The sequence below is a fragment of the Carcharodon carcharias genome, chromosome 5 (genome assembly GCF_017639515.1).
Source record: "Carcharodon carcharias isolate sCarCar2 chromosome 5, sCarCar2.pri, whole genome shotgun sequence".
Classification (NCBI taxonomy): Eukaryota; Metazoa; Chordata; class Chondrichthyes; order Lamniformes; family Lamnidae; genus Carcharodon; species Carcharodon carcharias.
The window spans coordinates 25,486,374-25,498,763 of NC_054471.1; the positions used below are offsets into that span (position 1 = coordinate 25,486,374).

The window sequence follows — 12,390 nt, forward strand, 5'->3', positions numbered from 1 at the left end:
TTAAACATTGTCTCCCTCCACCACCGACACACAGTAGCAGCAGTGTGTACCATCTACAAGATGCACTGCAGCAATTCACCAAGGCTCCTTCAACAGCACCTCCCAAACCCACAAACTCTACTACCTAGGAGGACAAGGGCAGCAGATAGATGGGGACACCACCACCTGGAAATTCCCCTCCAAGTCACTCACCATCCTGACTTGGAAATACATCGCTTCCTTCACTGTCGCTGGGTCAAAATCCTGGAACTCTCTCCCTAACACTACGTGGACTGCAGCGGCTCAAGAAGGCAGCTCACCACCACAACAAACGCTGGCCTTGCCAACGACACCCACATCCCATGAATCAATTTTTTTTTTTAAAAGTACTTTTTTTTCCATTGGAATGTCTTGAGGTTGAGAGAGAGGTGTTATATAAATGCACATAAGCAGAATGAAAACTTTCTTTTCCTCCTCTTGGCAGAAATTATCCGCGTGGGTGATAACAAGAAGGTCCATCAGATTGAGCTCATCTCAGGGGAACAGCTGATCGCTGTCATTTCCGGACGAAACCGGCACGTCCGCCTCTTCCCCACTTCTGCCCTCGACGGCCGGGAAGGCGATTTTTTCAAACTGGTGGAGACGAAGGGCTGCCAAACACTGGTATCGGGATCAATGCGCCATGGTGCGGCCACGTGTCTGTGTGTGGCCATGAAACGGCAGGTGCAGTGCTATGAACTCAACCAGATCAAAACTCGCCACAAAAAGTTCAAAGAGATCCAAGTCCCGGGCAACGTGCAGTGGATGGCCGTTTTCAGTGAGCGCTTGCTCGTCGGCTATCAGTCCGGTTTCGCCAAGTACCCGCTGCAAGGAGACGGGGGTCCCATCAGCCTACTCCACCCTGACGACCCCACGCTCTCCTTTATCACTCAGCAGCCCAATGATGCAATCTGTGCAGTGGAAATCTCGGGCAAGGAGTATTTATTGTGTTTCAGTACTGTGGGCATTTATGTAGACTGCCAGGGGCGAAGGTCAAGGCAGCAAGAACTGATGTGGCCGGCTATTCCCACAACGTGCTGTAAGTTTGTTCGGTTCTTCTATTTGTAGACTTGGAGTCTGTCTAGCTAACCGATTAGGGGGTAAACCTAACTCTCAGTCTTGGGCTCACAGCCCAAAGAATACCCTTTGTGTTGAATTAGCCGATCCTGCAGAGGCTAGCACTTAGGGATGCTCCTAACGATCAAAGCAATCACCTTCACAGGAGGAAACAAGATGGATAAGAAACAGCAAACAATGTTTTTAAAAAATCAGCAATTTTCCTTCCTCAAACATGTGGGAATTTCCTTAAATTTAACACAACTGCAACTTTATTTAGATGGCACCCTTAACATAACAAAACACCCCAAGGTGCTGCCCAGAATTCTTAGGCAACATTTGACACCAGTATATGAGGGCACATGAACAAAAGTTCAAAGAGATATTTTTTAAGAAGTGCCTTAAAGGAAGAAAGAGAGGTGGAGAGGTATAAGGAGAAAATTCCGGAACTTGGGGCCTTGGTAGTTGGAGGCACAAGCACCAATGGTGGATGGATTGGAATCAGAGATGCTGAAGAGGCTGGAATTAGAGGATCTCAGAGAGAGCAACAAGACCATGGAGAGATTTGAAAGCAAGGATGAGAATTTTAAGATTGAAACTTAACTGGGAGCCAAAGTAGGTTAGCAGGCACAGGGGTGACAGGTGAACAGGACTTGGTGCGAGTTAGGACAGGGGCAGCAGAGTTTTGGATGACCTCAAGTTTGTGGAGGTTAGAATATGGGAAGCTGGCCAGGAGTGGATTAGAACAGTGAAGTGTAGAGATAACAAAGGCATGGATGGGGGTTTGACCAACAGATAAACTAGCAGGGGTAGAGTCAGAAGCTGTTATGAAGGTGGTCTTAGTGATGGAACGCACAAGTGGTCAGAACCTTAATTTGGGGTCACACCAAGGTTGCGAACAGTCTAGTTCAGCCTTGGACATCTGCTAGAGAGAGACATGAAGTCGGAGGCTAGGGAATGGAGCTTGTGGTGGGGACCAAGGCAATGGTTTTAGTCTTCTTAATATTTAAATGGAGGATATTTCTACTCATCCAGCACTAGATGTCTGTCAAGTAGTCTTAACACATAACATTGCTGTTAATGCACTGAAATATCCAGCAGGCTTTAGTACAGGGCCCTGTTCTGTATAAAGAAAGACCACAAAAACGATTCTCCAACACTAATGAAAAATTATGAGCTTTTCTGCCATGATTACACCTATCATACGGTATTTAGAACTGTTCATCACCATATACACAGATCTCCTGCAGTTCCCCTCATGGTGAGTCAGAAGAGGCACTGTTTATACTGAGAAGAGTATTATACAGTGCTAACATACCATGTATTGTTATGCTGCTAACATGGAACTTTGTTTACCTGTGCATGTCTCTGTTTAAAAATTCCTATTAGCTCCGATGGTATCTTGTTTTGTTGTGAATTTGTGGCAAGGAAGTGGTTGCTTGTTGCCTGTTGGTTGCTTCTTCAAATTTCCGTGCACAGAATGTGTACGAGGGGGGATGCAGCTGAAGAGAGCAGCATCAGCAGACCACCACTGAGGAGAGAATTCTACGTACTGAAGACAGGATGAAGAAGAAAGCAGGCTGAGGCTCGTGAGAGAGAGGAGCCCATTGGATCCCTGAGGGAATGAGAGGGGAGAGCTCAGTGGATTCCTGTGGGCAGCAAGAGAGAGGGGAGAGCTCAGTGGATTCATTTTGGCAGTGAGAGGGGAGAGCTCAATGGATTACTGTGGGCAGTGAGAGGGGAGAGCTCAGTGGATTCATTTTGGCAATGAGAGGGGAGAGCTCAATGGATTACTGTGGGCAGTGAGAGGGGAGAGCTCAGTGGATTCATTTTGGCAGTGAGGGGAGAGCTCAGTGGATTCATTTTGGCAGTGAGAGGGGAGAGCTCAATGGATTACTGTGGGCAGTGAGAGGGGAGAGCTCAGTGGATTCATTTTGGCAGTGAGAGGGGAGAGCTCAGTGGATTCATTTTGGCAGAGGGGAGAGCTCAATGTGGGCAGTGAGAGGGGAGAGCTCAGTGGATTCCTGGGGACAGTGAGAGAGAGGGGAGAGCTCAGTGGATTCCTGGGGACAGTGAGAGAGAGGGGAGAGCTCAGTGGATTCATTTTGGCAGAGGGGAGAGCTCAATGTGGGCAGTGAGAGGGGAGAGCTCAGTGGATTCCTGGGGACAGTGAGAGAGAGGGGAGAGCTCAGTGGATTCCTGGGGACAGTGAGAGAGAGGGGAGAGCTCAGTGGATTCCTGGGGACAGTGAGAGAGAGGGGAGAGCTCAGTGGATTCCTGGGGACAGTGAGAGAGAGGGGAGAGCTCAGTGGATTCCTGGGGACAGTGAGAGAGAGGGGAGAGCTCAGTGGATTCCTGGGGACAGTGAGAGAGAGGGGAGAGCTCAGTGGATTCCTGGGGACAGTGAGAGATGCGGGGGAGCTCAGTGGATTCCCCTGGGCAGTGAGAGAGCTCAATGGATTTTTGTGGGCAATGAGAGTGGAGAGTTCAGTGGATTCTGGTGAATACTGAGAGAGAGGCGAGAGCCCTGTGGATTCCTGTGGCAGGTGAGTGAGAACAGTGAGTTCCATGAATTCCTGTGAGAGAGGAGAATCATCGGAGCCCCACTGTCAATGAGAGAGCGAGAGAGAGAGAGGGGAGCTCAGTGGAGCCCTGTCAGATTAGATCTGTCAGATAAGTGCAGAGTGGAAACCATTTTATGATTGCTACATGTAGGTCCATGTGTTGGATGTATCAGAACAAATAAGCGGAGATTCACCTACAAACAGGTTTTAAGCTGAAGAGAATGCAGTAGCCTTGTGGTCCTGGTAGTGACTGAGCAACGCAGAGATCATGAATTTAAACTCCACCCCGGCGAGTTGTGAAATTGAACTTGATAAATCCAGAAGCCTGTGTGTATATCCAGTCCCACGTTCGTAGGAACTGGAGATGGACAGCAAGTGCTCCCATTCCGGTGTTGTTCAGGCCAAATAGAGTTAGTCAATCTCTCGAGATGTTGTCCGCTGTCTAGTGAAGACAAAGTGACAATAATAGAGCAAATTTACCTATGTACCCAGTGGTAAAGACTACCATCTAATTACAAAGTAATGTCTATTCAATAAATGATTTTACTATTTATTAATCATATGTATTAGCTATTATATCTTAAAGCTGCAACTTTCTATGACGTGTGCCTTGCAGGTGGATGATTTTGCTAGAGTGGGGCATCCTGTGGTGCGCAGTGTTAGTTAGATTCTTCCCTGCACCCTTCAGCCCTTTATGTTTCTGAAAATATGAGCTGGTAACAATGCAACAAGGACAAGGGGCAACTGGAGCCCTCGTGAACAACAGAACCAAAAGTTAAAAGCAAAATACTGTGGATGCTGGAAATCTGAAACAGAAACAAAAATTGCTGGAAAAACTCAGCAGGTCTGACAGTATCTGTGGAGAGGAAGACAGAGTTAATGTTTCGAGTCTGTATGACTCTTCAATCTCCTTAACCAATGGGGTTTAAGGATTGAGAAAGAAACAGGCTGGAGGGTGAAGGAGGGCCAAAGAAGTTGTTTGGTGTTACATTAATAATTAAAATGATACTCTTAATGTGTCAAGATTAATGGGCAAACTCAGCAATTTCTTAAAGAATAACAATTACTGGTTAGTTTAAACATTAATAATACCATGTATCATTAATACATTGTTATCTGTCCAGTAAAATTCAGTCTCTTAGGATAGGGCTTCCTGAAATGAGAGAGTAAAAAGCTTTTGCAGTGGTGGGTAAAGTGGACTGTAGATTGCAGTTGAATACCATGCAGCAGTGTGCAGCACAAGATTTGGAGGTAGCTTAATTTGAAGTTTGCAAGATTACAAAGGGCACTAACAAAGTAGGTCCAGACAAGCTGACAGTGTTATTGAAAAGCTCAAACCCCCAGATTATAAGTGAAAAATGGTGACAAGAATTCAATTGAACTTTACTCCCCACAGTGGCTAGTTGGGTTATGGAATTATTTAACTAACTGTGCAGTACAATTACAGATTCTGTTCTTCCAAACTCAGACTGTATCTGGAGAGAATGTTTGACGTTTATTACACGTTGGAGTAAAGTACTGGTAGGTACAGGCCTCTAGCTGTTGCTGACAGTGCTGAGAGCAGTCCTGTTAAATAGACTGAGAGTGTGGTACAAAAAGTATTCTTGCGCATCAAAGCCTTGTGGCGCGAGAATAATTATTCCCTGTAATATTGGAACTGTTATGCTAAATAATCAGTGTGATAACACCTATTGGGTGAGGCTGTTGTATTTAATTTCCTATTGCATGTAGATATAATTAATTGTGGAGTGCAATTACCCAAAGATGGGAACCTGACACTGTCAGTTGTATTGTATTCCTGCAGGTTACAATGCTCCATATCTGTCTGTGTATAGTGAGAATGCTGTAGATGTATTTGATGTGAACACTATGGAGTGGATTCAGACGGTTGCACTAAAGAAGGTACGCTTGGTTCCTTTTCCCGATCTGCTTATATTCTTTTCCTCCCTCTTCAGTTCCTTGCAATGATATGGCTCCACACTGAGCATTGGCTTCTTGCTTTCTTTCCTCCTTTTATCCTTTTTGCTTTCTTTCTTTCTCGCTTAACTTTCCTCCTTTCTCTCTCCCTCTATCAGAGCACCAAGATCCCCATCTGTAGTGAACGTAACCTGAGTTTACTGACTCCCCCATTATAACTAAATCCCTTTATCTCAGGTATTTTTCTGAATCATCCTGATTGTTTCCAAGTCTTGGTACCCCAAGATGGGAACCCAAACCTGGCTGCAGTATTCTAAATGAGGTTTAACTAAAACTCTAGAACTTCTTTGCTTTTATATTCTGTATCTTGTGATGGTGCCACATTGCATTATCCTTCTAAATCCCTTTTATATCTGTGAGCTAAATGACTTGTATACATTTATTCCATCCACTCTTCAGAGTTTGCCTATTTAGAATGTAATCTTAATTCCAATTTGCATTCTCTGGCCCTACTTCTCCTAACAATTTATTAATACCGTTCCATGTCAGCCCTATCAGTACATTTTAATGTAGCAGACTGCTGTAATGGACTCTCCAGCAGTGGAGCTCTGAGCAGGAGCAGAAACAGAGGGTTGGAAAAGCACCATTTGGGAATTTCATGTGGGGAATCAGATACTATACTGTTTGGGAAATTCTTTGCGGCATTGGTTACAGTGAGCTCCTCTTCTTACAGGTTCGGCCACTTAATACAGAGGGAACACTTAACCTGCTGGGCCTCGAGACAATCAGGTTAATCTATTTCAAAAATAAAATGGCAGGTATGTCTAGCAAATGCTTTTAATGTTCAATGTAAAACAGCAAACTTCCTGTTGAAGTATTTAGTTATTTAGCAGCCTACATTGCTGAACCGCCAGACTGTGTATAGCAGGAGAAAAGCAGCCCCCAGCAAAACACATGAAACATGTGACCTTCGAAGTGTATCACCCACATTGACCTGTGGCCATTCCTGTGAACATCGATGACTCTGGCTCCATTCCTGTGCTTGTGTGTCATGTTCATGTTATCCCAAACCCATATTCTGACTTGTGCTTGAGGTAAGCCACTTTGTATAAAACACAAACACATCATTACTGAATAGTGTTTTGTTCAAATATAAAAACAGAAAGCCAGTCACTTCCTGCTACTTTGCTTGCCCTTTAATTAACCCCGTCCTTTCCCCCGGAGAGAGTTGCCAATGTACAGAAATCTCCGACAGCAGCCGGAATTGACTGATGTCAACATGTGACTTTACGCACCAATGCTCATGGGGGATTACTGAGCATGGTCATGTCAGTGACTAAACACCACAGTTATGACAAAGACCTGGACAGCTCTTAACCAGGTTATTGCAATAATGGTCAATAAGAAAGAAGTTTTCACAATAACTGTGAGTATTTAACTTTTGTAGATCGACCCTCTTGTCATGTAATTGTTTCCGTTGAGCTGTTTCTTTCACTCCCACAGAAGGGGATGAGCTCGTTGTTCCTGAAACATCAGGCAACAGTCGCAAACAGATGGTCAGGACCAGAAGCAAACGGAGATACTCCTTCCGGGTGCCTGAAGAGGAGAGGCTTCAGCAGAGGAGGTGGGCAGAGTCTCCAGTGTCACAGTAAACACACACCCCCCTGTTCCCCTTCCTCGGCCTGTTCCTTCGATACCCGGTGTCCCCCCCCCCCCCTCCCCCTCAACACTGTCAATGTTGTATTAGGTGTGGACTTTATTTGTTTTTGTCAGTACTTTGGAAAGTACAGCTCTGTGCGTCTGGCTCCAAAGGGGTTTGACTTTCTGGGTTTGTGGAATGTTCATGCCTTAGCAGCAGGTGAGACCTGATAGTCTTCCTTTCCAACCCACCCCTGCCCCCCCAATAGCTGGTCCTCGGCCTAAGCTAGAGAAAGGCGAGAGAAATTGAAACAAGTTGTCCCGTGCGTTTTAACATCCAGTTAGAGAGCGACATTAAACAGTGAACACTACCCCACTGAACCAGTGAGAGAAAAGGAGAGCGGGCTAAAGAAACAGGAAAAATAGAGGATGAAGTAACTTTGCCTTTAATTAATTGGAATGTGAGATGATTTTAGATTCCTTTTCTTTTTCAGGGAAATGCTTCGAGATCCAGAAATGAGATCTAAGTTAATCTCAAACCCAACTAATTTCAATCATATTGTACACATGGGTCCAGGTGATGGCATACAGATCCTGAAAGATTTGCCGATGGTAAGTTAGCTGAGAATACGCTGTTCAGGTTCTGTCACTTAATGACAGCAATTTACATTGTGGAATACTGTCTGAAAGAATGAAAATAATTCAAAGCCCTTCATAATTGGGGCCAAATCCTAATGACAAGAGTCATTAATAGCGCATAGTTTCTTTTTAAATGTCTAAGATCAACAGACCTCACTTGTGTAATTTGTTACTTTTTTAATCCATTATTTATTTTTAATTTTCTGACTGTTATACGTTGGGTTTTTATATGAGGCTGCGATCTTTCTGTACCATTCCCACCTGGGACTGATGAATCTCATGCTTTTTTTTTTCCTTCTTTTCCATGACATTTCTTTTCTCCTGTTGCTCCCTGAATAGCCAAGCTCCCCACATCCATCCCACAATAATCACTTCAGCCTGATCTCCACTCCAACCAACTTTGAACACGTTTATCACATGACTGTCCACTCTGCTGAGAACTTCCTCTGCTACGATCCCCCTGTCTGCTCCCCTGCACCAGCCTCTGCCTCCAGCTCGCCACATTCCATAACACCAAGGGTATGGGGTGTGTGCTCACCTCCTCACTAACCAATATGCGGTGCCTTGTGTGCGTGTGTGTGTGTGGGGCAGCACTAATCCAATCAAACCTTGCATCACTCCATCTGCTTCAACCCTTAACAATTCTTTCTGCTTACTGCAAATTTGGTGCAAAGCTCCCAACATTCTCCTCCAAAGATCCGGGTTTCTGATCTCGGTTGTGTGGGTCGAGATGGGATGGGGGATGGGGGCTGGAGGGACTGGTGAGCAGATATCAAGACGGCAAGAGTCAGCAGTTAAGTCAGGCCAATCTGTTCCCTTCTGAAAGGCAAAATAACCAGAGGCACTGGAGCAAATCACCCTACGAGAGGTGATCTTACTGAAACACAGGATTCTGAGGGTATTGATAGGGTGGATATTGAGAGGGTATTTCCCCGTGTGGGAGAGACTAGAACTAGGGGAGACAGTTTAAAAATAAGGGGTCTCCCATTTAAGCTGGAGTTGAGGAGAAGTTTTTTTTTCTCTCTGAGCGGTGTGAATCTTTAGAACCCTTTTCCCCAGAGAGCGGTGGAAGCTGGATCAATGAATATTTCGAAGGCAGAGGTAGATAGATTCTTGATTAACAAGGGAGTGTAAGGTTATTGTGGGGTAGACAGAATGTGGAGTTGGGCCACAATCAGATCAGCCATGATCCTATTGAATGGCGGAGCAGGCTCAAGGGGCTGAATGGCTCCTAATTCATATGTTCACATCTTCTAAGAAATGAAATATTGTGTGGAAAAACTGTTCCAAAATGGGGTAAAGTGAAGATACTCAAAAAGACAAGAATGAACTTGTATTCCTATCGTGTCTTTGATGACCTCAGGATATCCCAAAGTGCTTCACAGGCAATGAACTATTTTTGATGTAGTCACTGTTATGAGAAATGTAGCAGCCAATTTCACACAGACAGGTCCCACAAACAACAACGTGATAATAACCAGATCAGCTGTTTAGGTGACATTGGCTGAGGGATGGATATTGGCCATGACATATTTTACATCCACCCGAGGGGGCAGATAGGCTCTCAGTTTAACATCTTGTTAGAAGCATGTCACCTCCACCAGTGCAGCATTCACTCAGTACTGCACTGAAATATCAGCCCAGATTATTATGGGCTCAAGTCTCTGGGTTTGGCTGGAACCCATGATCTTCTGATTTAGAGTCAAGAGACTGATCCCTTAATACCTTCCAGGTGATTAGCCTGAAAGCTGATTTTCTTGCTGCTCAATATGTTCCCACTTTTGCCTGTTAGTTTAAGCGTCAGCTGACACAGAACCTCTATCTCCTGGTGATGTGTCTTGTGCTATGTTGTGAATAAACCATCAAGATATTCCAAGTAATCTTAAGATTAAAGTCAAGCAAAGCACTGCAGGTACTGGAAATCCAAAATGAAAGCAGAAAAGCTGCAAGAGCTGAACAGGACAGGCAGCATCTGTGAAGACTGGGATAGACTTAATGGTTCGGATCAATAACCAATTCTAATGAAAGGCCATCAGTCTGAAATGTTAACCCTGTTCCTCTCCCCACAAAAGCAGCCCAATCTGCTGAATTTTAATATTAACACCGGCTTCTAAGAGAAAATGTGTGTGATAGAACCAGGGGCTCGTGCTGTAGCTGGTTTGAATTATTTGTGCTTGTTGCCTGTCGCTGAGCTGCAGCTGCTTTAAGACAGTTTCTTACCATTTCGCTATCACAAGCCCCTGTGCTGGTGACAGGCAGTGTACTGCAGCTGGTGCCTTTCATCTACTATTGCCATTTTGCTTAAACAACAGCAGCTTACAAACGTTTTGAGAGCTGGACAAAATAATTTGCTGAGAATTTTGCACAAATTGGAATTGTGGTTGTATTATTATTAGGGCAAGTGTGGCGCTGAGCTCAGATCAGTCAGATCCACTCCAGAACCACTGCTTTTCATCTCTGTCAGGACTCCTCACAGAATTGTGGTGCAAATATCAAGTGTAATCGTGTATGCTATAGCATGGTGGACGTAGCCTAGTCACATACCCCAGGTGTAATAATTGGGCACATAGAATATTTGGACACTTTCACTGCTTTTTAACCGTCTGCTATACTTTCCTGCTAGGGGCCCCCACTAGGATACTAAGCTGTGCTGAGCAGGCGTCACCAGGGTTAGGGACTGACTGACCTGTGCAGAGCTACTTGAGCTCAACCTTTGTGGTGCAATGAATAGCCTCAGCTCTTCCTTCCAGTGATCCCTGCCAGCGAGTGAAAATAAGGGCTGGTTCAGACTACACTGCAGGGCATTGTGTGCTGGTTTTCTTTGCTTTGCCTTGTCTGTCAAATGGTGATTTGGGCAAGGCACTGAAAGGTGTCTGATGCCCCTGGAAGCCCATCCCATCATTGACTGCAGTCTCTCAGCATTTTAGAAATGGATACTTCACAAGTAGCTAGCACTCCTCAGCTGTGAGTGGAACTGACTGGTTTAAAGATTATACTAAGCCTTTAAATAAGAACCTTTAAAGTGACCATCTCTTGGCTCCACCTGTTTAAAATGTTCAGATATCTAAGTTGATTCCTTTCTCCCTCACCCCGTTTCTTTACAGAATCTCCGCCCTCCAGATGAGAAGAGTCGGACAATGTTTAGTGCTTCCGTCAGCATCCCCGCTATTGCACGGTCTCGCACAGAGCCAGGGCGCTCCATGAGTGCCAGCAGTGGGCTGTCATCAAGTAAGATATTTGCCACTCAACCTATTTCTTTACAAAAACCCGTGGGATGATAGACCTGTTGTGATAGGTGCCATTCAACATTGTTAGTGTGCAGTTGCTACTTGCTTTACTCCTCATAGGTTGTAAGATAGCAGACAAACAGGTCTTTGTTCATCTACTTCTGACACTGAGTCTTTTGGAGCTGCACTATCAGGGGAAAGTGCTTACCTGAGCAAGACGTTCTCCTAAATCATAGAACGGATGCAGGACAAAGGCCATTCTGCCAACTGAAAGACTGTTCTTCCTCATCAGAGTGTCTGGGCTTTCTTGTCTCCTTCACTCTACCCAGTGAGGAGTTCATTTTGTGTTTTGATCGCGTGAAGAAGGGATTCCTAATATCTAGATTTGCTTTTCAACACTTTGGCCTGACTGTCAGACTTCACTACAACAACTTGCTTTTAAACACAAGATTTGCCCTGAGGAGCTTCATAAATAGGTGTGAGGGAAAAGTGGAAAAGGAGAGCTGAGAGAGGTGGCTGATCAAAGCCTTGGATATGGAGGTGGATGTTGTTAGGGATTTGAAAGATGAAGAGAAGAAAGGGAAAGTTTAGTGGAGGAGTTTCAAAGGATAGGAGACCTATCTTCCAAATCCTAAAATAGCAAATAGAGGCAAATTACAGTGACACCAGCAAGATTCCCTTAATTGTCTACACAATCATAATTGAAAGGTGAATTCTGATGTGTGTGGGACTTCTCTAGTAAAGCCCCTTATTGTAATATGTTGTTGGATATCTTGTGATTTTATTTTTCTTCCTGAAGTCGCTATTTTCTCTATGAGACATACCCCTACACTGTGCTGTAGAATTGAATTCACTATCTACATATTTCACGCATTGATGATGTTCATACAGGATCCACGGCACAGAATGGAAGTGCCCTTCGAAGAGAATTCTCAGGAGGAAACTACGTCAACAAACGCCAGCCGATGACCTCCCCATCGGATGGCTCCCTATCCTCCGGTGGGATGGATCCTGGAAGCGATGTGCCAACAAGGGAGTTCGAACGTGATGTAATTTTGGTTTTCATACTTCGCCCCTCATCCCGGTTTCTAATTTCTGCTCTAAGATGGTTTAATATGAGAAACCAAGGTTGAGGTACAAACCCATTCCATTTACCAGGATTGATCACCTTTAGCATTTCAACCAACTCCTTCACTCCCACATCTCACAGTCCAACAACCCCCCACCCAGAGTCCAACTTCCTCCACTCCCCCAGCACCAAAGACCAAAATCCACCACCTCCCAAACAGCCCACTGTCTAACTTACCCCCTCCCACACAGCCCACTGTCTA

At 44.8% G+C, this 12,390-nt stretch overlaps 1 protein-coding gene across 1 annotated transcript in view; it reads left to right on the top strand.

Annotated features, from left to right (window-relative positions):
- Window positions 1-12,390, top strand: part of LOC121277667 (serine/threonine-protein kinase MRCK alpha-like) — a 715,733-nt gene that overhangs the window by 660,377 nt on the left and 42,966 nt on the right. The window contains exons 30-36 of the mRNA XM_041187269.1: window positions 464-1,057; window positions 5,443-5,540; window positions 6,289-6,373; window positions 7,059-7,179; window positions 7,688-7,805; window positions 10,937-11,060; window positions 11,951-12,108. Coding sequence (XP_041043203.1) covers window positions 464-1,057; window positions 5,443-5,540; window positions 6,289-6,373; window positions 7,059-7,179; window positions 7,688-7,805; window positions 10,937-11,060; window positions 11,951-12,108 — 1,298 coding nt within the window. The remainder of the gene's footprint in view (window positions 1-463; window positions 1,058-5,442; window positions 5,541-6,288; window positions 6,374-7,058; window positions 7,180-7,687; window positions 7,806-10,936; window positions 11,061-11,950; window positions 12,109-12,390) is intronic.